This window comes from Dromaius novaehollandiae, chromosome 1 (genome assembly GCF_036370855.1).
Source record: "Dromaius novaehollandiae isolate bDroNov1 chromosome 1, bDroNov1.hap1, whole genome shotgun sequence".
Lineage (NCBI taxonomy): Eukaryota > Metazoa > Chordata > Aves > Casuariiformes > Dromaiidae > Dromaius > Dromaius novaehollandiae.
This window is the reverse complement of record NC_088098.1, coordinates 99,380,167-99,402,912: the sequence shown is the minus strand read 5'-3', so window position 1 is coordinate 99,402,912 and position 22,746 is coordinate 99,380,167. Positions and strand designations below refer to the sequence as shown.

Below are 22,746 nucleotides of genomic sequence, written 5' to 3'. Positions count from 1 at the left end.
ATACAAGGTAAAAAGAAGCTAACCAAGACTTTAGGGAAATTAGTTTGGTCAAATATTTGCCAAACTAGGGAAGCCATCTGGAAGTTGTCCAAGAATCAGTACTTGAGGATCAAGATATTAACACAGGAAACAGAAGTTTATCACATATCTGAAGGAATATGGTGCCTCGTAAAGGTCACATAAGCTACACTTGGCTACTACAGCAAAATTTGCTGTGTCCTTTATTATCTGGAAAGCACAGGCTAAGATCATGATACTACACACTTTGTATTCAGTGTTATCAGAACATACCAAAACTGTGTTCTTCCTGCCTTGTCACAGACCAGAGCTAAGATTCTCTGATCTTGACCTTCAGACACGGGAAGCTCCCAATATCCATGTCAACCAGGCATCTTCCTACCTTTTGCCTGTTCAGATTGTAATGGATTTCTTCTAATAAGCAAGCTGGATTCTTTGCCCAAGTCAAAAGGAGGGGAGCACCAACTTCAGATTGTCTGAGATCCTGGCTGAGCTGCCCTGCTTTTACTCACCCCACTTTTACTGTCATGGCCATATAGCAATCCAAGCAAGACAAAACGTGCCTATAGATTTTACATGGACAGTCTAGGCCCTTCATTGCATAGTTTAGGATCTTGGGCAGCTTCACAGCGTCTTGGCCCTCAGTCTTGCAAGCAACAAGCAGGGCTGTTAGTGTTTCTTCTCCAGAACCACTAGTGGGAGGCAGCTCTAAGGGCTGCACTACATGCGCATGCTTATGCTGAACTGATTACACTGCTGGTCTCCTATTCAAGGGACCAAAATTCAATGGACCAAATTCCCAAACTTATTTCAGGCTGATCACTTCTCAGACTTTTCTCCAGAGCCACAAAAGCTAATAATGCTTTTAAGAACAGAAGATTTAGATTCTGATTTCCTTCTCCTACTTGGGGTTCGGGGGACTCTGTAAGTATAACTATGATTTCTGTGCTTTAAATTGGTTACAGAAATTAGACTTTTTTTCAGTGATTCTTCATGAGACACTTCATTTTCTGTGCAATCCTCCTCCTGATGCTTTTAAAGGACTGCCAAACACCACATTAAGTCTCAGAAGGCACCTTGTATTTGTAATGAGTCTCAAGGGAGAAAGTGTGGTTCATTCTGTGCAACACTCAGCAAGCAGCATTAGCCACAGCCTTTATCTCACAGGACACAATGTAGTTACAAGCACCCCAGCTCATAAGTAACGCTCTGTAGACAGCTATTTTGGGAGTTAATTTTCTGCACTCCAAAGAGCAAAATACAGTTTCAGAAAGATTTCCTGTCCTTTTGGAGGTTCTTGATGGACATTTGTCCATGGACAAATGTCCAAATAGAAAGACTCGAACAGGAGCACTGTCCTTAGTTTCTTCAGATTGGTAGCTCCTACCAGACTCAGAAACGGCTTGTCCTAGTAACGCAGCTTTGCCTGTGCAGAGGTGAGGGGTCTGGAAAGGCAAGTTTGCTCTGATGTGCATTCAGTCTTATTTTTAGACAGCCAAGTAAACAAACAAATGCCATTTCTCTTTAAGTAATCTATATTACCGGTCTCTGCTGTGAACCATTTCTTACTAATGCAAATAAAGATCTGCCTTCCCTCATTCCCAGCCAAGACGACAGGACTTTCACCTTCACTGGCTAAATATAGGTTTAAATAGCAATATCAATTGGAAACATGCATTTTTTTGACCAAGGGGCAACTAAAACTCCAGACCCCTATCAGAGGTCACAGAGGAAGAGTGATATTAATGACGCAAAGCCTGATCATTTTATGCTTCCATCTGTAGAGGTCATTCCCCTCCTTCTCCTCATGAAGGAGGGACATCATCCCTTTTCTAATAGAGCAACTGGTTCTCATGCTGAGGAACTCATCCCCTCTAGGTTTGGGGGAGGGGTTTTTTGTTTGTTTGAGTAAACACATCTCTTCTTCTGCCACATCCTTCCCTGTATTTCACTGGCCATTTCAAGCCTACTCACTGGAAAAACAACTTTTATCTGCTCTTCTAATTCATTTACTTTCCGATTTGCATTTTAACATAAACCCCCACCATATCTATAAAACAGGCAAAGATAAAACATGATGGGCTAGATTAACAGGATGAACCCAATGCTATTTTAGCAGCTTCTTTGTATAAGTAGCAGGTATGAAATGTTCACTTTTATTTTTTTCTTCTCTATCACATGGTGCCCCCTTCCCCTTTTTAGATCTTAAACAAAACAAAACAAAAATCTAGGAATTAAAAAAAAAACAACTGCATTTGTTTTCTCCGCCTGCTATAGGGCACTGCATGTGTCATCCAACCAGTCACCACCAGTTCAGTTCAGTTCCTTGAAGACTCTGCTGTCCACAAGGGGTTTAATTTGGGACTTCTCATCTCACCCTGACATTGCAAGTGGACAAAGAAATCCAGCTGTTTTCATCCTCCATTTTCAGATTCTCTTACTCTAAAAATAGCAGTGCAAGGAAATATTTTGAAATTTAAAGTATGCTAACTGTTTTCAGCTGGCCTCAATCATGCATGTTATGCCTAGAGTACAGATTAAACTATAACAATATAGTTTTAAGAAGATTTTATCCTAAAGAAAAGACTAAATCACTCCTTTTATTTCAGTACTATGAAGTAGTTAGTATTTTCTGAAATTCACTGCTTTCAAAACTAAGGATTCCTTCTAGCTTGTGATTCATGTCATTATAGCTAGCACACAGCTTCTTGCAGAAAGCAGACCATGTTCAGAACTAAAATCTCCTTCCTCCATACCTCCAGCTCTTATAGGAGACAGCTTTTATACTTAGCTGAAGGCCATGAGCATCACCACTCCTTCAATTAAGTGCTGGGCCCATTTATCTCCATCTAATAATCCAATTTGCCTGGATGCATTTGTCTCCAGTGGGAGTGCAATTCACAGAGCAACTGCAGAAGTTAGTTCTTAAGGGACTCATCATATTACACAGAGACAGACATTTTAAAATACAGAACATATTCTGCGAAAGTGAAGTTCACATATGCAGTCTGCTTCAGTGACGCTGCAGTACTGTGCATTGCCTTTTATTTCAGAAGTCCCATTTAAAGAGCAAACAACACAGAACAATTAAATTTTTAATCGAGCCATGCTCTGCACACGTTCAGTTTTCCATATTAGTCATTCATCAATTAAATTTTGCAGAATACAAGGACTACTGAATCTGGGTGTAATTATTAATTTTGTTTTTGAACCTCATCCTACACCAGGCTAAAAAAATTAAAGAGTAACAGAAGAAAAAAAAAAAATACTACAAATGCCCTACTATTTTGTCTGTTTACTTCAATTCAGCTGGTAATGGGGGTTTCACATCCAGATAATGTAGAAACTTACCACTAAGTAACTCTCTTTAAAGTATACACTGTTATTTCAGTGGGTCTCTTTCTAACCCCTAGGCAGAAATGCTTTTTAATTACATCCAGAAATTCTAAAGAAAAGTAAAGCTCTGTGATACAAACATTAAAAAACTAAATTGAACATATAGTAGCCTGAAACATAATTCTTAGGACTTCAGAACTGCAAATCCATTCCTTAAAAATCACTATATTGATCTTCGTGGTGGCAGTCAGTACATCTTAGCTGCAAGCCTTTCCTGAATGAGTTGGCTGTCCTCTGCCTCCCAGCAGCTCCTGTAAGGACCAGGCACACTCAGGAAACAGGCAGCTTCATACCTTCTCACTCCTACACAGCTCACTTTCAGCAGCAGCCACACTGCTCCTAACTAAGAACTACTCCATCAACATCCAGCAATAAAATCAGCTTGACAAGTGCCAAGAAACCAGGAAGCATTAATAGCTGCTTTGCTACTCTCCCAGCAGCTCCTGCCAGTGCTGAGCCACTCTGGAGACGTTGTCTCAGATTGAAAGCTTCCACAGCAGAGGAGCAAAGTATACTTCAGGTTATGCACATAAACCTAAGTGTTATTTACCTCACCTTATCTTTCCTAAGGCAAGGACTAAGTCTTTCACTGCAGTTCTTTCATTCAGTCCAGCAACCAAATCCACCTGGCTGTAGCTCTAACTCTGGCTTTTCAGCAGCAAAGCCTTCCCCAGCTGCAGCTTGTCTGGGAACCCAGCTGTACCTGGTCCTCCTAAAGTCCCCTGTAAGGTAGGGAGAATCTAAATGATTCTGCCTGGGCTTAATATCACCACCACAACTATGGCACAATGTTGTTCGATTCAGTGCAGGCTTTTATCTGAAGTGTCATGGAAGTTCAGGGCAAAAGGTCTCTTCAGAGGATATCAGGAGACGGTGATCACTCCTTGTGTTTACACAAATTCCTTTGATATCCCACCTTAGCCTTCCAAGCAGATAATAAAGTACTGATGTTTTCCTCCTTGCTTCGAAAGCTTTTCTATTCATTTAGAGGACCGGTGTTGCCATGGTATCCAAACACTTTAACACCAGCCCTGTATCTATGTCACAATTTTCAGGAGAGATAGGGAAGAGCTTTTGTCCCCTTTTACCAACAGCCAAACCCATAGAGATGGTCAGGTGCTTGATGGCTCTGGGGGTGTTATGGCACTTGTGCAGGAGGGAGGCACTTAAGAGTCTCCAAGGACCTGGTCAAAACAACATCTACTGGGTTGCATGTAGGAAGGAACAGGAAGCGGCAGAACTGCCCTTCCATACACAGTGTATGGGAGCTAAATGCAAAGAAACTTAATATGAAACATTGACTCATAATGACACTGATGATTGAAAACCTGCTCCTGAAAGTAATCCCTGTGCATTTTTTCCTTCTTTTTTTTCAAGGCCTTAGCAAGAAAAGAGAGAAGCAGTACATTCAGCTGATTGTGCGAACACAGAAGCTTTCTTCCACCTCACATCTTTATTGACAAGACGATAACTGCAAACCCTTTTCTAAAATTTGGTTTTATCATGCCCAGCACTCATCGGTGTGTCTCAGGCAGGCAGTGCCGCTTTAGCCCACAAAAGCTGCGTGCCTGGCAGCGCCTGCTCCTTCCTTCCAATGCTGCCTCTCCCCTTGCCAGGCAAGCTTGGCCCTGCAGCTCCTTGGAGCAGAGCAGGTACCTGCTCTGGCATTTCTGAACACCAACAAGCATAGACATAAGCCTCAGCCTTGACGTGAGGTCTGAAGAGCATTGACTCATCAGACCATAGGAATCTCTCCTGCCGAATAACAGAGTAACATTTCTACCACAGTGAGCCATTTGACAGAAATTTCATTAGGGAGAAAGGTCACCTCTCTAATATCTTTTATAAATCCAATAGGACTACAGACAAATTTATTTCTGCTTCTGAGAAATGGCATTATATCTTTACTTGAATGTCACGGCTTCATGCACAGTGTTGTCACATGAACACTGGAAGATGAGAGCAGAAAAATTACTTTCCTCCCAAGGCTGTGATTTTCCCCCTACTGTAATGGTTTACATCTTGTTTTTGTCTTGACTTTACCTCGTGGGCTCCTATTGCTCGAGGTTAGTCACAGAACTGCGGTGCTTTTATTCTGGAGAATTGGGTGGGTGGAATAATCTCAGGGAAATTTAAATAGGTAAATATAGTTGGAAGAGGAGGGGGAAAGAGGTGGTTGCTTGTGCATGTTTTTCCAATAGTTGCTTCTGCTGCCTTTGTGCCCATAAAACTTGCCATTTCTGGAGAACAGCAAGCCTTACGGACAGGGAAAAGACAGGTTTCCTGTTAACAGCACCTTTTCCTATGTGTTTGGAGAGCGTCCTAAAAGTAAAGGTTCCTCAGTTTGTTTGCCTTAGTAGTTTATGTAGGCATTAAGTATCAGCATTTATGTTTCTATTATTAGGTGTATAGAAAGCTGGATAGCTGGAGCAGGTGGGTATAGGCATGCTTTCCTACAGCCCTGGAAGCCTGTCACTCAGTACTTACACTCCTTGAGTCAGGAGTTACCATGGCAGTAACAGAAGAGGGTTAGGGTAAATGGCAGCATTTGTTTCATCCCTTCTCAACATCTCTTCTCAAGACATCCTTTCTCAGCATATTTAAGGCTCCTTTCTAAATACGAGATGTTGCCATGCTATTGATCCTATAAATGTCTGAGCTGTTCAAAACCATTCCTGTTAAGTGAGTATTAGCCCCGCTTTACATGCAAGAGAAACTGAGGCAACAAACGCGGACAATGCAGCCAGAGTCAACTGCAATCAATTAGACATGGAAATAAAATGCTGATATATGGAGGCCCTGTCCTTCCTACTGGGTCTGTTTTGGCCTAAGAAGTTAGAAAACCAAGTTGTCTTTATCTGATGTAGCTGCGCCTGCAGTGAGAATATCCCACAAGGCCAGGTGAAACATGGAAAAGAAGGGCTTGCCCATTCCTGTTGCTGCTGGTAGCAGATTTTCCTCATGCCTTTGCTAAGGTGTATGTGTGTGTGGAGAAGCTACGCAGTTGAGGCACGTTGCAAAGCAACACTACGGGCAAATTTACTGAAGACCAAAGTGTCTTCTTGCAGTTCACCCTCATTATTTTTTGTTTAAAGCACATCATTTTTTGTTAGCTTAATAGTCCTCAAGTTCTAGCTTTAATTGAGCAGACTGAACTTTATATTGACTTTCTGTTTATTGTATTTTCTTTCCACTGTCATAATAAATGGGGTAAGCTTGGGTCATGGTCCTAAAACCTTCATGAAGGCAGATAAATGTCATTTACATGAGTTCTGTGGGCAAAAACTTAAGCACCAGGAAGGCAATGTTTAAGGTGTTTCTCATCCACCTGGTATAGTGCTTTCCCTAGCACAGCTGCTTGGCTTGGAGGTGGTCTGATATTTAAAACACTTTCTCACAAAAATGCATTTTTTTTAAGCCCAGATATTTTTCCAATCCAAGTTACAGCTAGCCCTCATGAAGAGTTATAGGCAATGTATGAGGGGACATGCCTTAACTCATGGGTGCTTTTGAACTATAAGGAACTATAAGGAGGCCACAGCCTGAAGTGAGGAGTCGTTCTTCACTTGCGGAGGGAACCATCCCCTGAGCATCAGAGACCCCAATACCTAACAGGGGAGATAATCGTGATTCCCCACTTGAAAAAAAGCCCAACACGTTTACACCATACCCTCCAATACATGTTCAAAGCTCTTGTACTTTTCTTCCTCCCTTTGTGAAATGAAGTTCATGTTTACTTCATATTTTCAGCTCCCCCCACATCATGCAGTCAGTGCTTTCCATTACCTGTAGTTTATTAATTGCTGAATATAAGCATAATTTTAACCACTAGAATGTATGCAGCTCTTGACATTTGTTGAGTGCATCCTTACTGTTGACAGTTTGAGAATATTTAGAATGTATATTAAGGATTTTAGTAGTTACAATGCAGAAGGTTATAACAGAAATTCATTAGGCTTTTGGGAGACCTGCATAAGTGGATTTGAGGTAATAGAAGTAAGTTTACAATGGCTTGTCTTTAATATAGGAAAAGCTATTATCTTTTCTGATAAGTTTGTCACTAAATTAGCCTTATAGTATATTAATTTACTTCTTAACTTAAGATGTTTGTAGATTTGGTAATCAGCATAATAGAGGGGTGTTAGTAAGCTGGAGCATGTTTCAAGGTGTTTGCAAAGTTAGTATTTCTAAGCTTGTAATATAGGAATATTGAAGTATAAGGTTAATCCCCTGAATAAAGTATACTTTGGAGCACCTACCTGACAAACATAAACAGCTATATTAACTTGATGGTTTAAGGTAATAAAAGGCTATGTTGTGGGCTTAGTGAGGGAGCTATTACCAAAGGTAAGATTCGGGGCATCTGTCTTTTTTGTTGTTGTTCCCACACCAAACAGGTCCTGAGGGTGCAGCCAAACGTTACAGATTTTTTTTTTTTCTTACAGCACTTCGCTGTTGTTAATATGGCTTGTTAAACTTGCTGTGTATTTACTGTGCAAGCATACAATATTTTCTATAATAACTTCAGTGAGGCTGTTAGAATGCCAACACCTAATGAAAGCACTTTTAATTAGGGAAGGTAGCTTTAATGAAAGAACATTTAATTGGGACATGGCCATTCTTTTGCTGGGACGTGCTGCATTACAGCAATCCCAGAAGCTGTTTGGAGAATGAAGGAAAGGGCCTGCAGAAAGCAGCCAGGTTCATGTGCTGAATTTGCTCTGGTCTCCTCTGTTGGCTGCAAGCTCAGGGAAGGCAATCTGACAGGGAAGAGGGCCAGGTGGCAATCAAGGATGCAGAGAAACAGTGACATACTCCATGAATGCAGTTACCATGTGGCACATAAAAGGGGTGTTTCCAGAGAGAAAGACATAGTCAACAATAATTCTTTAGCCAAATGGAGGCAAGAGACCCAGGTCACCAAGGGCAGACCAGCACCTGCTTTGTGTCCCCCGCACAGGTGGTGTGCAGCAGAGGAACAAGCTGTGAGCCTCTCAGGCCTCTTAACTGCAAGACAGTTCTTCCTCCCACCCAGTTACTAACAACATGTGCTGCTTTGACTGTTGTGGCTCTGACTTTCTACTTTCTGTTAAAGGATGATGGCTGCTTTTCATGTTCATGTTCTTCCAAGGTGAAATTTCCAATGGCAATCATTTATCTTGTTCTTATCTGTCCAGCAAATTTCAGGGATTTTTTTTCTCAAGCAGCTTATGCGCTCTTAGTAAGAAAGACTGGAATCTCCCTGCTGTTCTCTTCAAGGTGTGCCTGATGTAACACACAGGGAAGTTACATGTTAAGCTAACCTCCCACTACAGCTGAAAAGTGAGTTCCTACCCCCAGGTGCTCATTTCCCCACGTACAGTCTCAAGTGCTCATGTGATCCCATGCTGAGCTAATTCACCTCGCAAAGTAACAGAAAAATAACCCTAAACAGGTAGTAAAGTGGAACAACTTAAAAAAGTGTTTGACAAGAGCAGAGTAGAGGTGCCAAGACGCCCTGGCAGATGCAAGAGGAGGTACAAATGGGGCAGGACCCTTTCAGCAGCAGCTGCTATTGATCAGCTCAGCCCCAACCACATCGTGTCACCTTTATATCATTTCCCACTTCCTACACTCTGCTATGCTTCAGCCAAGCTTGAATGAAGTGGGTAGGTATTATTCCCATGCTTCTCCAGGGAGGACAGTGCTTATCCCGATGTAGGGGAATCATCCCTTCAGTTTACACAGTGCTAGTAACTTCAGAAGCCACATCAATCTGTGAGTCATGGCCTCCAGGGCTACTTAGTGGACAACTGGCTGCCATTTTGCATTGCTGGATTCAGACCTAGGACTGAAGTCACCTCAACTTATGCATGTGGGCAAACAGCTAGCTGTCAGAGCAGGTTACCTTTCATCTGTTACCTTCCCAGATACTATGTGTTTAGGTTTTCTTGGAAGCCTAAGAACTAAAAAGTACACGAAGTTTGGTAATCATACATTCCTACTTGCCTGTAAGAAAGAAGCGATTGGGCTTTGCCAGTGTAGCTGACCGAAATAGTTAACAGGAGGAAAGCCCTACAGAGAAAACAGTATGATTCCCCTGAATGCTACAGAGCAATGCAAGCTGCATTAACTCGGTGGACCTGCTCTTGCAAGCTTCTGTGGGCAGATGACTAGGCCGACAGGTAATACTGCTGTTGATTCTCCGGAGACCTGTTCCAAAATGAATTACCAACCAAATTTACAAACACACACACAGGTAAGCATAACAAATTCTTTGAGTTTCAGGTGTTTTTAAAGTCAGAAACATTCTGGCACATTTCTTTCTTTCCTTGCATTTAAAACACCTTGGTTTGCAGCAATTTGCCTGACATAATATCAACTATCACAAGGCAAAACCTGTTCTCACCTCTGTTTCATGGATTCTGCTTTCATGATGAAGATGTAAGGTTTGCATTGCATTCGGGAAAATTCATCTATTGCAAAGTGCCATTCAAATCTGAGCAAAATTGGATGAGACTGCACAAATCAGACTCAGGATAACAGATCTTTTCTCTTTTTAGGAAAATATTTTTAGGAGAATTTTGACAAATGTTAAATTAAATACATAACACAGACTGAAAACATGATAGCAATAAGGCACCCAAAGAAAGGTCTAGGTTAGAGATGAGACAGACGGATCAATCAAAACATTTAACTCTTCAGGACTGTACCGTATGTTAGTTGGTTTTAATTGACTTTATCTCCTTTAAAGAATGAGTCTAAGAGGTGGTTTTAATTTATCTTTATTCTTAGGTCAAACAATATCATCACTGAATTGAAGAACGAGGTTACTGGTTGAGATATAAGAGTGGTGTGAGACAAATAGGGAAGATAACAGTTTGCAAATAAATTAATACAGAATAATTGTCTTTGCATAGTTCAGAAGTGAAAAAGAGGAGGCAGAAGTGCACATGTGCTGTGAACTGACACACACCACCATGAAAACCCATGTTCCTAGATGAACAGTTGCAGCTGCAAACAAACAAACAAACAAACCAAACCAAACCAAAAATATGCCAAATCTCAGAGCACACTAACTATTAAAAAAACAGGCAGAAAGGGAACTAATGAGCTTTTTTTTCTTTTTCTTAATCAGATCATGCTGCAGAAGGAGTGTTTTCTCTACAGACAGATGCTTTTAGATAATTTGCCTCGGCATCCCATAGCCTGTCATGCCCGACTGTGATGCTCCTTTGTTGCTGCCCATCTGAAGGCCTATCACATTCTGTCCCTGACGAAGCTGCTCTTCTGAAAATCCTCGCCGATTCTGCTGTGCTTTCCTGTCCAGAAGCACACAAAAAAAGCAACACATACCATCATTCTGCATATGCCCAGATAATCATGAAAAGCAATCTGAAATTGGCTCATGTTAATAAATGTTCCCTCTGCAATGCAGTATTTCATTTTCACCATCCCATGGGGCAGACAATATCGGCTGGGTTAATTGCTTCCCTGCAGTTAGAAGCAATGTCCTACTCAAACCCACAATACTTCAGACTTTCTCTGTACTACATACTCAAGATTCCCCCAGGAACTTCCCCAGCAGCCATGATAGGTAAAATATTTATATAGCATCATATATTGTTGAACCATACAGCTCTCAGGAGCTGTTGTCTATGGGGTCTGATCAATGAGACACTTACATGTGCTGTAATACAATTCGGTATCCATCTAGAGCATTGGTATAATTTGGTATAATTTAACTCAGTGGAGTAAATAAGAGCTGAATGTACCCAGAGAAACAATGGGATAGAGAAGCAACTTGCTCATTTTCACAGAGTGGATGGTGGTTGCCCCCAGGACAGAACAATTGCCTCTGTTGCAGTTCCCAGATCTCTCCTCTAAGCAATAGATTTTGGCCTCTGCACCTGTGTCTTAACCATATGACAGTCCTTTATCTTCTGTCAAAACATACTGACTGCTTTTGTTTGGTGTCTGTGGTCTCAAAAGTCCTTTAGATCAATGAACCTTTGTTGGAAATTAAAACTTTTCCATGAAAATAGCACTGAGGGCAAAAGTGGTTGTTAAGAAGTGGCACAAAAGTTTGTACTCTGCTGCCTTGTGCGAAACTGTGTATTCATCTTAGATTAATCTTACATGTATACGAGACAGGGGAAACAAGTCATTTAAAAAGGAGAAGGGTCAGTCTGCTGCTGCCAATTAGGCTGTAAAAATCAGCAGAGCCCGAAACTGAGGGAGGCTTTCAATCAACCAGACTCTACTCCCACCCAGGTAGGATCTTTCTCCCCGCAGTATCTATTTGTCCTGGGATCAGGTTACCCTGCAAGATGGCATCACATTACAATTCCCCTGCTTCTCCCCACTCCCCCCTTAGATGAGAATCCTAGATTAGGCAGCTGCTGTGATTGCAAACCATCAATATGATCCTCTGCGAGGGTCTGATCCTGTGCTGTACTGAGCACCCTGGCTCAAGTCCAGAAAAAGCACTTAAACTTTCCTCTGCTGGACTAGGCTTAGGGTGCTCAGGACAGTGCAGGAGAACCCTCACCTGGCTGACGGCCCAGCCCAGCAGAAAGGTGAGAAACATCCATAAAAAAACAGCAGTGACCTGTCATTTTTGAGAAGGGACCTCCAGTATTAATGTATAGATTCATAAGAGGATTTATAGAAGCCCATCACAGGGTCAGATCTCAGACCTCTTCCCAGAAAGCATGCCTTTTTGGAGGGAGGCATGCAGAACTTCAGGCATCTCAGAAAGCAACCCCGTCTCACTGCTGCTTGATTTCTTTTCCAGACTCCTTACGCAGGCAGCAAACAGCTGCCAGAAACTCCAAGAGAGAATGTTTTTAGAACTACTCCTATTACGTAATTGAATTTCAGGTTTACTGTATCTGCCTTTATTTTAATTAAAATCCCAGGAACACATTCACATTCCTTTTTCTTTTTCTTCCTAGTATTTTCAGCCATGTTATGGAGTAATTTGTTCACTACAGAAAGTTGAAATGTAATTAAGAACAGGAAGAAATGAGAACTGCAAAGCAGAAATTAAGAAAAAAGAGCCCAAAGGGAAGTCTGGATATGCTAATAACAGTTGAGTATATAGACAGTTTGGATCATACTGGGTTATTTTTACCATCATAATTACTGCATTTAGTATATGATGGTCTTAACAGAAAACAGCATGTACTCATGATTTGCTTTTAGGTTGCTGGAAATGGCCTTGTCTGAGATTGCAGGAAAAAAGGAGAGGACAAGTCTGCTCCCCTTGAGGTTCCACAGGATTTCAAGTTCTGTTTGGCGTCATCTGCTACCACCTGACATCAGCCTTACTGCAAACTGTGTGGAAAATACCACCACTCAGATCTGATAGTTTTTTTGCCAACTTTGCACTGGTGTTGGTGACTGCCAAACTGCAAGATAATAAACAACCACGGATCCATGAACTCCACTAGAACATATGAGAAGGGAGAAATCAAGCCTGATGGAACTGGGTATGTCAGACACTGGCAATGGAAAGTTAAACGGCTTAGCTCAAGTGTGGGTGTTTCTTAATCATGATAGATCTCTGCATGAATACTCTTATTCCATTCAATCTTGACTTCTTTCAATTTAACTTAAGGAGATTAAGAATCAGTCTGAAGGCCCTGACTCATGATCAACGCTGGGTGGCAGTGAGGGGGCCTGACTGGCCTGTAGGGATAGCAAAGTTACTCAGAAAACAGCTCCTGATCTGCCACACATAAGATCCTTAAGGAAATAAGATCAGTTTTCCTTAAGACGCCAGGCTATAAACTGGTGTTTCAGGGGCTGCAATAGATATGGATTAGCCATCTGTGTAACACAGGCAAGACAGACAGGAAAGGATGGAGGTTATATCTTCAGTTATGCCGATGAAAACTGTTCCCACCCACAATTAAGAGCCAGATGAAAATTAATTTTTCCATGTAGGAATTTGTTTAAGTTATATAAAACAAGTAAGCCTGTCTGGCTCAGTGATTTTATGTCTGGTTTATACTAAAGCTTGTAACTGGATTTGAATTTTAAAACCAATTATAGTCAATAAATACAGATCTCTTTGTGGACTGTATTAAGTTAATTTAAACTAATTTTTTTTATAAAGACTGGACAGGACTTTGCACTTCACCTAAAATTCAAGTCTCCTTTAGCTTTATTTAAGACAGCTCAAGCTTTAACATAAACAAAGTGAAGTTTGCTTTGTTTGTGCTGAGCCTCATGTAGACATCAAACAAATTAAAGGAAACCAAAACCAAGCAGCCAGCACTCCTTTTGCTAACATGCCTCAGACATTGCAGCATAAGAAATACTCTTGGATGGTAGAAACTCCCTTCAGTAATATGCAAGTGGGCCAGGAGTGCTAACTGTGGGAGGAGTTCTTTTTCTTACTTTTCTTTCTTCTCAGCTTCCCTAGCCAAACTAAGTGGAGTTTTAGAGCAAATAAATATTTTTGCTATGAGAGGGAAATCTTCACAGATAAATGCTACTCCACAAGAAAAAAAGGATGACTAGGGAAGGAAATCATTTTTGGTTTGATGAAAAAAGAGAAAGGCTTCATGCCTTCTCTTTGCTAGGTACACAGATGTGCTCTCAGCAGACCACCCAGCTTCATCAGACAGAAGGCTAACAATGAGCTAATAACTGAAGGAAATTCAGGGCTCTGCATGAGGGTTTACCTGCTGCCATACGGCAGCCCGGTCTTCATGTCTTTCCGTCTGTTACCTGATGTGAGGCAAAAGTACACCTTTCCTACTAGACACATTCTTAGGACAACTCAAGTGGCCGCACTGCTTTCATTTCCTTTTCCTCATAAATGGATATAGAAAATTAGCTGAAGCTGCTCAATAGATGAAGGTCACCAAAACTAGTGGCTGAATTTCCTAAGTGTTGTTGCTGTCCTTTTAAGGAATAAGAGCCAGGGGTAATGTTGGTGGACAGGAAAATTGTCTGTTCTCCAGGGATCAGTGCAGACCCCTCATACAGAGGGATAGGTACTCTACAAAGGCTGCTGAGGCAGGATGATGCATTCCTCTCTGTGTGCACTGCCACAAACTGGCTGTCTAGGATGCCCCCCCACACACACACTCCCCCTTATAAGAGCCATGTTCACAAGGGAGGGCTTCAGAAGAGCCCAGAGCTGGATGAGGCACTTCCTCATTGTGTTCCTGGTGGCTCCTTCCCAGCTCCAGGTCAGCAGGATGGATGTGTACGGTGGGATGAGGGGGCTACAAGAGAAGAGGTGGCAGCATGGCTGTGCTACACAGCTCCAACAGGGACTTCTCCCCAACAGTATTTGTGTAATTTTAGGCCAATAAGATATGGTAAGACATGGGCCCAGCAGTGATGCTAACAAGCTGGGAATCTGTGAAGGGTATAAAATGCTGCTGCCTAGTTGGGTATTTGCTTGTTTCCTCCAGACTCCAGAAAGAAAACCTCTCCATTACAAGAATATTTTGGAAAGATTCTTCTCTTCCTTTCCAAATAAATTTCCTTAAAGTCACTCTGAGCCTACGAGCAGGCAATATTACCAGCTTCCTGTGGAAGACACTCTGGGAAGCTGTGTTTCGGATTTTACCTGTGAAACCAGGATGGATCCCCCTTGTAGCAGCCATCGTCCTTAGTCACTGCCAAACTGCCTAGAGCCATTAAGGTCCTCTGCACTGCTGCCATGTCCTTCCCTAGAAAGCCAGACAGTGAAATTAATACAAGAAGACCTTGCACAACAAATATCTTGGCAGGTTGATAAACCTATTCGTCAAATGTGTTAATTATTTCTCTCGACTCGCCTAAGAAGGTGCAGTAATAGCGTTACAAAAGCTATTTTGCAGATGCTGAAATGGAGATACTGACACAGAAGAGCTTATTGAAACCTATCAAAGGGACTGTGTTAAAGAAAGACTTACGATTCAGGCATTTCCAGGTTTCCAGGCCTATGGCTATTTTAATGTTTTTCCTCCATGCTATTTTAAGTCCTGCTAGATAATCCTATTGACAGAATTTTGTCCTAAGAAGAGATTGCTTTGATACACAAAGAATTGGAAGACACTGAGAGCTGCTGAGTGCACAAAACATGGCTGACAGAGAGCAAGGCAGTAGATGACTGTGCTGCATCTCAGTTTCTTTGTTGGTAAAATGGTAAGACTGATCCCACCATATACCCCCTTGCAATTACAGATAGCCATATGCCAACAGAGCTCACAGCAGTCCTGTAGAAGTCCTGCACAGACAACTCACATCAATCTTTCACAAATTACCCACCAAATCATTCCCCAAATCCTTCTTCATGCCTTCCTTTTTCAGACTACCAAAAATCCATGCTCTGCAATTTCATACTTTCAGATCCTGTCATACAATTCTTACTTTCATTATTCTTCCACTTTCCCCCTCCTTATCTTAGCCCACTCCATTCCTCTTTCCAAGGACACAGGGCTCATCTCATCTTCAGCCAAGTAAAAGTTACATCTCTCGTCTCCGCTAGTTGTTTAGATTCTTTCCATAATCAAAGGAGAGAGAAAAGCTTTCTAGAGGATTCAAGTTCAAGGTCTTCAAATGGGGAAATAAATAATCCATAAAAACATGTGCTACTAGAGACATGATGATGATAGACTTCAGAAATACCTCCAGTGGACCAATATTAAGGAAAATCATTGTAGACCAGCTGGTGTGTACAGGAAAGCAGCCTTCTCACATTATGTGTTTATGTTATGAGTCTCCCTAATTATACACAGATTAAGTTCAGGGCTTTGGTTCATTCAAACCTAAAATCATAAAGCATTGGTTGAGGTGAGTAAGACATCCTAAAGCTGAAAATGTCTAGCAGCTTCCAACTGTGGCTGTCATAGAGCCTCTTAAACTTTACAGGAATCCTATCTGCAGGGAACCATTTGCTAATAAAACAGTCAACCATCCAGAATCCTTGTTTTACTGTGTTTGTTAACACAAACACCACATCAGATGTGGTCCTTGCTTAAGAGAGGGCAGTTGAAGAGCCTGACATCTCTCACATGCACGTACACACACATACATGGAGAAGCGTGAGGCAAAAACGCTCGGAGATCCCCAAAGCAGCAGATGTACCATATGCTGTAACAGATGCCACATATAATGTCCTTGGGATGCCTCCCATGTAACAAGGAGCATGGTGACTGACAAGGATGAGGAGGGATGCAAAGATGGATTTAAAAGTGAATGAGCTGAATGATGATGGCAAGTGCAAAAAAAAAGAAAAAGAAACAAAAGACGGGTAGCAAAATATCATGATCAGCCTCACTGAGCCATCTGGCAGCCTCCCCCACCCTCTGCACTCAGCTCTGCTTTAATTGTCAGTGGTGAGTGGGAGACGCTGCAGGGAAAAACAGAGTAGGAGCGAGGGCCACGTGACAAAACAAAGCAACAGCCAAGGCACTGCAAAGCAGGGCCTCCTTGCTGGAAGTGAAGGATGCTATGGATGAGGAAACACCCTAAATCTCTTTGGTCTTGCAACATTCACCCTTTTTCAGCAAAGGACACAGGCAGCTAGGAGGGGCACAGCAGAAGAGTGTTTGAAGAGGCCATAAATGTGACAAGAGATTTCATATCGTGCTTGGTGGTCAGCATAAAAAGAGCTGTGAAGTTTAAATCTCAGCTGAAAAAGTCACCTAACACTCCAGCCGTTTGAAAGAAGGGATAAGCATTCTCTGAAGCCAAACTTGACTCTGGCATTTCAGAAGACGGCAGTTAGTCCTTCCCTCAGCTCCAACACTTGATCGTTCACAACAAAGCCCTGTGGACTTCCTGCCTGCCCTCCAAGTCTCTACCTCCTTGAATCATGCTGCAGGGACCCATGCTGACAGTAGCATATCTGCTATATGTCCTTCTGACATTTCTTCTGCAGCTTCGACGTCCTTTACAGTGTGCTTTGACTAGTACAGCCCAAAAGACGACCTTGGCACTGCCTGCACAGGGAGGAAGGGGCCTGTTCGGTTCATACGATAATCTGTTGGAAGTGATCCCTTTCTCTTTGAGGGAAATCTAGCTAGAAGGCCTTCATCACCAAGTACAGAAAGGGGCACATTCAGACCCAAAGAGGGAGACTGATCTGCACAGTGTTTCTGAAATGCTGTTTTGTAAAAGCTGGACACACATCTAGAGTTACCTCTGCCTCTTAGCTCTCTGGAAATACATTAGGGAGAAGCTGGTAAAAAAACTGTGGACATAATATGTGGGGCATGGATTAGGGAAAGCTTCTCAGCCCAGCACATTCAAGTGAGAAAGGGCCAGAAGAGAGGTCATACTTCTCCTGGACTAAGAGAGTTACAGACATGAAAAAAAAAAAGCATTGGATGGGGCAAGTGAGTTTGAAACAGCCAAAAGCAGATTGCATCCTGAAGTATTTTTGTTAATTATTACTAAGAATCTCAAATCAAAAGCTCTCAGGAAACAACCAGTGTCAGAGAGAAGCTGTTTTTTAGTCACACATACTTCTCTTTCCCTATAAACATATGTTGATGACCCCCTCTTTACAAACAGGTTATAGCCTGAGAATCCTTTCTGAAGAGTAGGAGTATTGTAATTTTGAAATAGCGAAAAAGATACTGTCCTTTCTGCACAGCTAATGCATCCAGGTTCAGATGATTCAGCCCTGAAACAGCAGAGATGCTGTAAGTCAGAGCTACAGTTAGATGCAAAAAGCTTGCACAGGCTCTCTCCTGGAGGGACGAAGCATTTCATTTCAGCACCAAAATGAGCTGAGGAAGGCAGAAGACAGAATGGGGAAGTAAGGAGATACAGAATAATTTTGGGAAGTCCTAAAATAACAGTGGAGACAAGTCTTGTGTGGCTCCCAAGGGCTCCTTCCTCAGTTGGGGATTGTGTTTTGGCTTCCTGTCATCTGGAGTTACTGGCTTTTTTCCTTACATCTCTTGAGCAAAGGTGATGAATGAAAGGAAGAGAAATGAGGAGACAGTCACCATCATTATGAGCTTTTCCTCTTCAAAGCAAGTCTTTTTCATCATAAGAATCAACAGACTGTATTTTCATTTGCATAGTGTGAAGCTATTACGAGATGCAAAAGACTGCCAAGAACGGCATCTGAAATGAGCTAATTCCATCCCTTGTAAGATGGATGGAGCTTTCCTTTCAACAGCCTGCTTGGCTGGGGAAGGCAGGGAGGGTGTTATTACAGGGAAGTGAAAAGCCCTTCATTAAGACATGTAAAGATCGGATGAAACACTGAAGATTGAACTGTAAGAAACAATCCTGCCCTTGTGCCCAAAGGTAAGATCTGTCAAGCAAACCTGACACCCTGAGAATGCTGCAGATCCTAGTAACTCAGGCTGTCGGTATATCCTTCCCTAGCCCAGCTGCAAAGTCTTCATTTACTGAGCTGTCCTTCAGAGGAGTGATCTCTTCCACATGTCCTGACAGCCTGCGCAAATAAATCCCACTGCATGTTCCTATTCCTCCTACACTGACCAGCTTTCTCAAAGGATTATTTCCCTCCTTCCACTGGTTCATTCTCTTTGTGGATTTTTGGCCCTTTCACACCTCTTAACACCTGCCCTTCACTACCCCAAAGCTGTCTTTGCTTTGAACCCATGCAAAGCATTACACATCACCTTATCCAGAGAGACGCAGGATATATTTAGTTAGTGCACCAGTAGTTATGCATCAACACAGAGATGGCTAAAAGCAGCCATATGAACGTGAATCAGCTCTTCAGGAACTAGAAAACAGTTTCCACTTCCCACATGGGATAGAGATAACTTTCACCTTCGCAACTGCAAAACGACAAAGGCATTCTGAATTTTTTTGCTGTTTCCGTAGTGACCTTTCTAAAAAGACTGTATTGTTGGTAAGGGATGCTCTGCTAACATCTCTGCATAGTCCCCTATATTCCAGTAGCGAGCCTTCCTTCTAGCTAGTCATGAATGAGCCCTCACAAGCTCCAAAGAGCCATATATGCTCTTGGGAATGCATTTTATAGCTTTAATTTGAGCCTTGCTTATAATTTGAAAACTACAATAAAAGCTTGTCATCAGAAAATGAAGGTTTTCCATTTTTGCTATTAGAAGCTATTTACTTGGAAATAATTAGCATGGGGAACATTTGTTTTATTAGGTCTGTGGATTTCTGTCAGAATGATGGCTTTTGGATAACACGTTAGCCATTATGCCCTCAGGGTAACGTATATCCCTCAGAGGAGATAATGCACCACCGGAAGAACATGGTAATGAGGTAAGGCAAACAGAGACAAAAGATAATTACATTACAGAATCTGTCTTAGACAAAATGCACCATTACAACACATCAAAGCAAAGTAAAATGAAGACTGCAAGCTCACTTCAAGTTTATTATTTTTACCTTCCCATAAATCCACTGTCTGGAAAATATCTGTTGTTCTTACTCCGTAGATTTCAGCAGCTTTTAAGAACTGAGAAATTTGTTCCATCTGCTTGAAAGCCATTTTTGATTCAGAGATCTTTGCAATAGGCTCATTTCCTTTTGGATGTAAACTGTTTATTAACTTGCATAACAGCTGAGAGATAAACACAGAGACAGAATTATAAAGCAGTCACCAAGCTAGAAGGCAATTTCTGCACATGAAATGATGCTGTAAACTAGTTTGACCTGGTCAGTTTTTGTCAGGGGCATAATTTCTTCAATTAAAAACAAAGAGGAGAAAACTGCAATTGATAATAATCAAAGTATATTAGAAATGCATTAAAGCTTTCATTAACTGATGGCAATAGCCTGACCAAATAAATCCTAATCTGTTGGAAACAACAAAGCAATCACTGGTAAAGGTTATATAACAACTGACAGAAAAGAAACCCACATGCCTGGGCCAAAAAAATAAGCAATGTCAATTGAAATATTGTTAAAGTCACTTTGGCAGAGATTCAATGATTAGCCTATTCTTAGAGTCCACTGCAAACAGCAGCATTTGTCTGTTGTTCAATAAACCAATGGAATACAATGCTTTAGCCACAGAATTATTCCCAAGAAGAAAACCGTTATGACAATCTACTATATCAGATTTTCTGCATCTATTCACCTTTCTCTACCAACACTCATTTCTTATACAAAAAAGTATACACTGATTTTAAAAACAGATCTTTTTTAACTGCATGAGAAATGATGCTGAAGGAATGAGTCATTCTCATATATAAAATACATGACTCATAAGAATCACAAGTACTGTACTAATCCCAGTGCACCAGTAGAATAATTATTTTCTGAGGTTAAGATTTCCTGGTCAAAAGGAAATCAGCCAGTTGCTAGGACATATATTTCTATACTGGCCATGAGCTCTGACCAATTCAGCTGGATGAAAACAGAAAACAAGGACACAGATGACGATATATACCTATTCCCTGTGTATATGTAAACACAGGCAAGTACAGAATTAGACAAAATGCTTACCGTGCCATCCATCAACCAGGTCTGAAAATGCTGCCTTCCAGGCGGCGGGTGCTCTATCTGTTCTCCACACTGAATAATAATCCAGTTCACTAGTCTAGACTCTAATTCCGGGTCATATTTCTGTTCAATCTTTTCCTGAACTTCTCGGCTTAAGCCATAGCTTGGTCCTCTGTTAGCCATCTCTGCAACCAAAACAGAACTTAGTGGGTTCCAGTCTGCACCTCTGAAGTACACAGCAGAAAATTAAATAATAAAAGAGTGAACAGCCTGCTATATATGCTACACAGTTGAACAGATGTTCACCAACGCTGAAAGTAACTATATGGCAATGGTTAGAGCTGTTCTGCAGAACAAGGGAGGGATCAAAGAGGGAATATCCTTTTCCAAAGATGCACATCAGCTAAAAAATTCCTTAAAAAGAAGGAAAAAACAAAAATATCCCCCCCCCCCCCCAAACCACAGAAACAGAATGAGAAGAAGATTTTAAACAGGGTAGGTTTTAAGAAGAGGCTTCTGCTCTGATTACAGAGAATACAGTAGCTTTTTAAAATCAATGTTAAGGCTGCCTACAAATCCAAAAGCACTTTAAAATTGCCTACCTAATACTTGCTAATAGGAGGGAGGTTACACATGGGAGCTCAAGGAGTCCTTTTAGAGATGCAATCAGGGTCTTTCTCAGCAGTGATGGATATCCAGAGATCAGCAAATTGAAAAGCGTCGACAAATTTAAGAGAAGACGAAGGCTGCCACAACGCCCTGCTGCTGCTGCTGCAGCATCGTGGTTTGAAGAACAGAGTATTGATTTGATTTTCCTCACATATGAGGAGGGTCAAAGCAGGGGCGTTGCTAAGAGCCATCAAAGAGGCCTGCCTACTCAGTCACAGCCGGTGGGGGGAGAGGGGGGGTCCTGTTTATCTCGCCCATCTGCAGTCAGTTTTCATGCATGTTTCCTCAGCCTTGTGCTTGGTCACCCTGCAGACTTCGCTTTGCATCAGCTAGTCTACAGCAGCCCAAACTGCACCAAGCATCCCAGTGCCCTACAGTTAGAAATACGAAGAGAGGGACTTCACTGGATACTGTCCCACTAAAGAAAGGTAATAAAAGCAAATAAAATACATAATAATTACTTTTGCAAAGGAGAAGCAAAACCTTTTTCTCCCTCTTCTGTACTGTGATGCTAGCATGGCTAGAGCATGGAAAGTAACTGCTCCTGTCCACTGCTCAAGTGCTCACAAGGAGTCCTGACAGGGGATAAAAGGATGCAAAGTCAAGGAGGAGAAAGCAATTAGGTAGAATATTAAGGCAATCACCCTGTCATCAGTATACATTAGGCTATCAAATAGTGTCTTGAGGAAATAAGCCATTAAAAATAAGCGAGAACCAGTAAAAACTAGCAAACATACTGTAAAGCATAAGGATCATACTTTCTGCTAGTATGAGTCAGCATACCTCCACGAACAGCAAGGGAGCTATGCCCATGTATGGTAGTTCAAGTTTTGATTATAGCACTGCAGTGATGGGAGGGAAGTAAAGGAAAGCAAGGTAAGCCAAAAGACTTTTACTTCGGTCTCCTTTGTACATATTTATCCTTCACTAAACAAGATAATTTTGCTCCTCTCCAAGTAACACCAGACTTCAAATGTCTTTCAACCATGCTGTAAATCAACCCTGCTATAAAATAGTTTCCTTTTGGCAAATGTATCATGTTTAGTTTGGTATGCAAGAAGGCTGGTAAACCCAAGGTGGATTCACAGGCAGCTCTTTGCCAATGAAACTCCTTCTGTTACCTAAAATAAATAAATAAATATATAAAGTGTAACTTCTTGTAAATCTATCTCATAACAGCCTCTTCATCCATTACTTTCTTATTTAAGGCCATGAATTCTCAGATTTATACTGCCTGGGACACTCCTGGGCTTGAACAGACTCAAG

General features: G+C 41.6%; 1 protein-coding gene across 3 annotated transcripts; it reads right to left on the bottom strand.

Moving 5' to 3' along the window:
- Positions 1 to 10,162: 10,162 nt before the first annotated feature.
- Positions 10,163 to 22,251, bottom strand: TAGLN3 (transgelin 3). 3 transcript variants are annotated; one of them, XM_064522128.1, is made up of 5 exons: positions 22,218 to 22,251; positions 20,815 to 20,996; positions 19,753 to 19,927; positions 14,987 to 15,089; positions 10,163 to 10,715 (listed from the first exon to the last, which is right to left on the bottom strand). In XM_064522128.1, exons 1-5 carry the CDS (start codon positions 22,234 to 22,236, stop codon positions 10,574 to 10,576), a joined length of 621 nt encoding a protein of 206 aa, XP_064378198.1. In that variant the 5' UTR covers positions 22,237 to 22,251; the 3' UTR covers positions 10,163 to 10,573. The 3 variants fall into 3 exon arrangements, with proteins under 3 accessions (XP_064378198.1, XP_064378205.1, XP_025978284.1); XM_064522135.1 differs by lacking the exon at positions 22,218 to 22,251 and adding an exon at positions 21,942 to 21,966; XM_026122499.2 differs by lacking the exon at positions 22,218 to 22,251 and adding an exon at positions 21,414 to 21,663.
- Between the last annotated feature and the right edge of the window lie 495 nt (positions 22,252 to 22,746).

Coding starts and splice junctions, on each gene's coding strand:
- TAGLN3 (XM_064522128.1), bottom strand. Junction 19,928..20,814: donor CCTGGTTGATGGATGGCACG/GTAAGCATTTTG, acceptor TTTATCTCTCAG/CTGTTATGCAAGTTAATAAA. Junction 15,090..19,752: donor GACAGTGGATTTATGGGAAG/GTAAAAATAATA, acceptor CTGGCTTTCTAG/GGAAGGACATGGCAGCAGTG.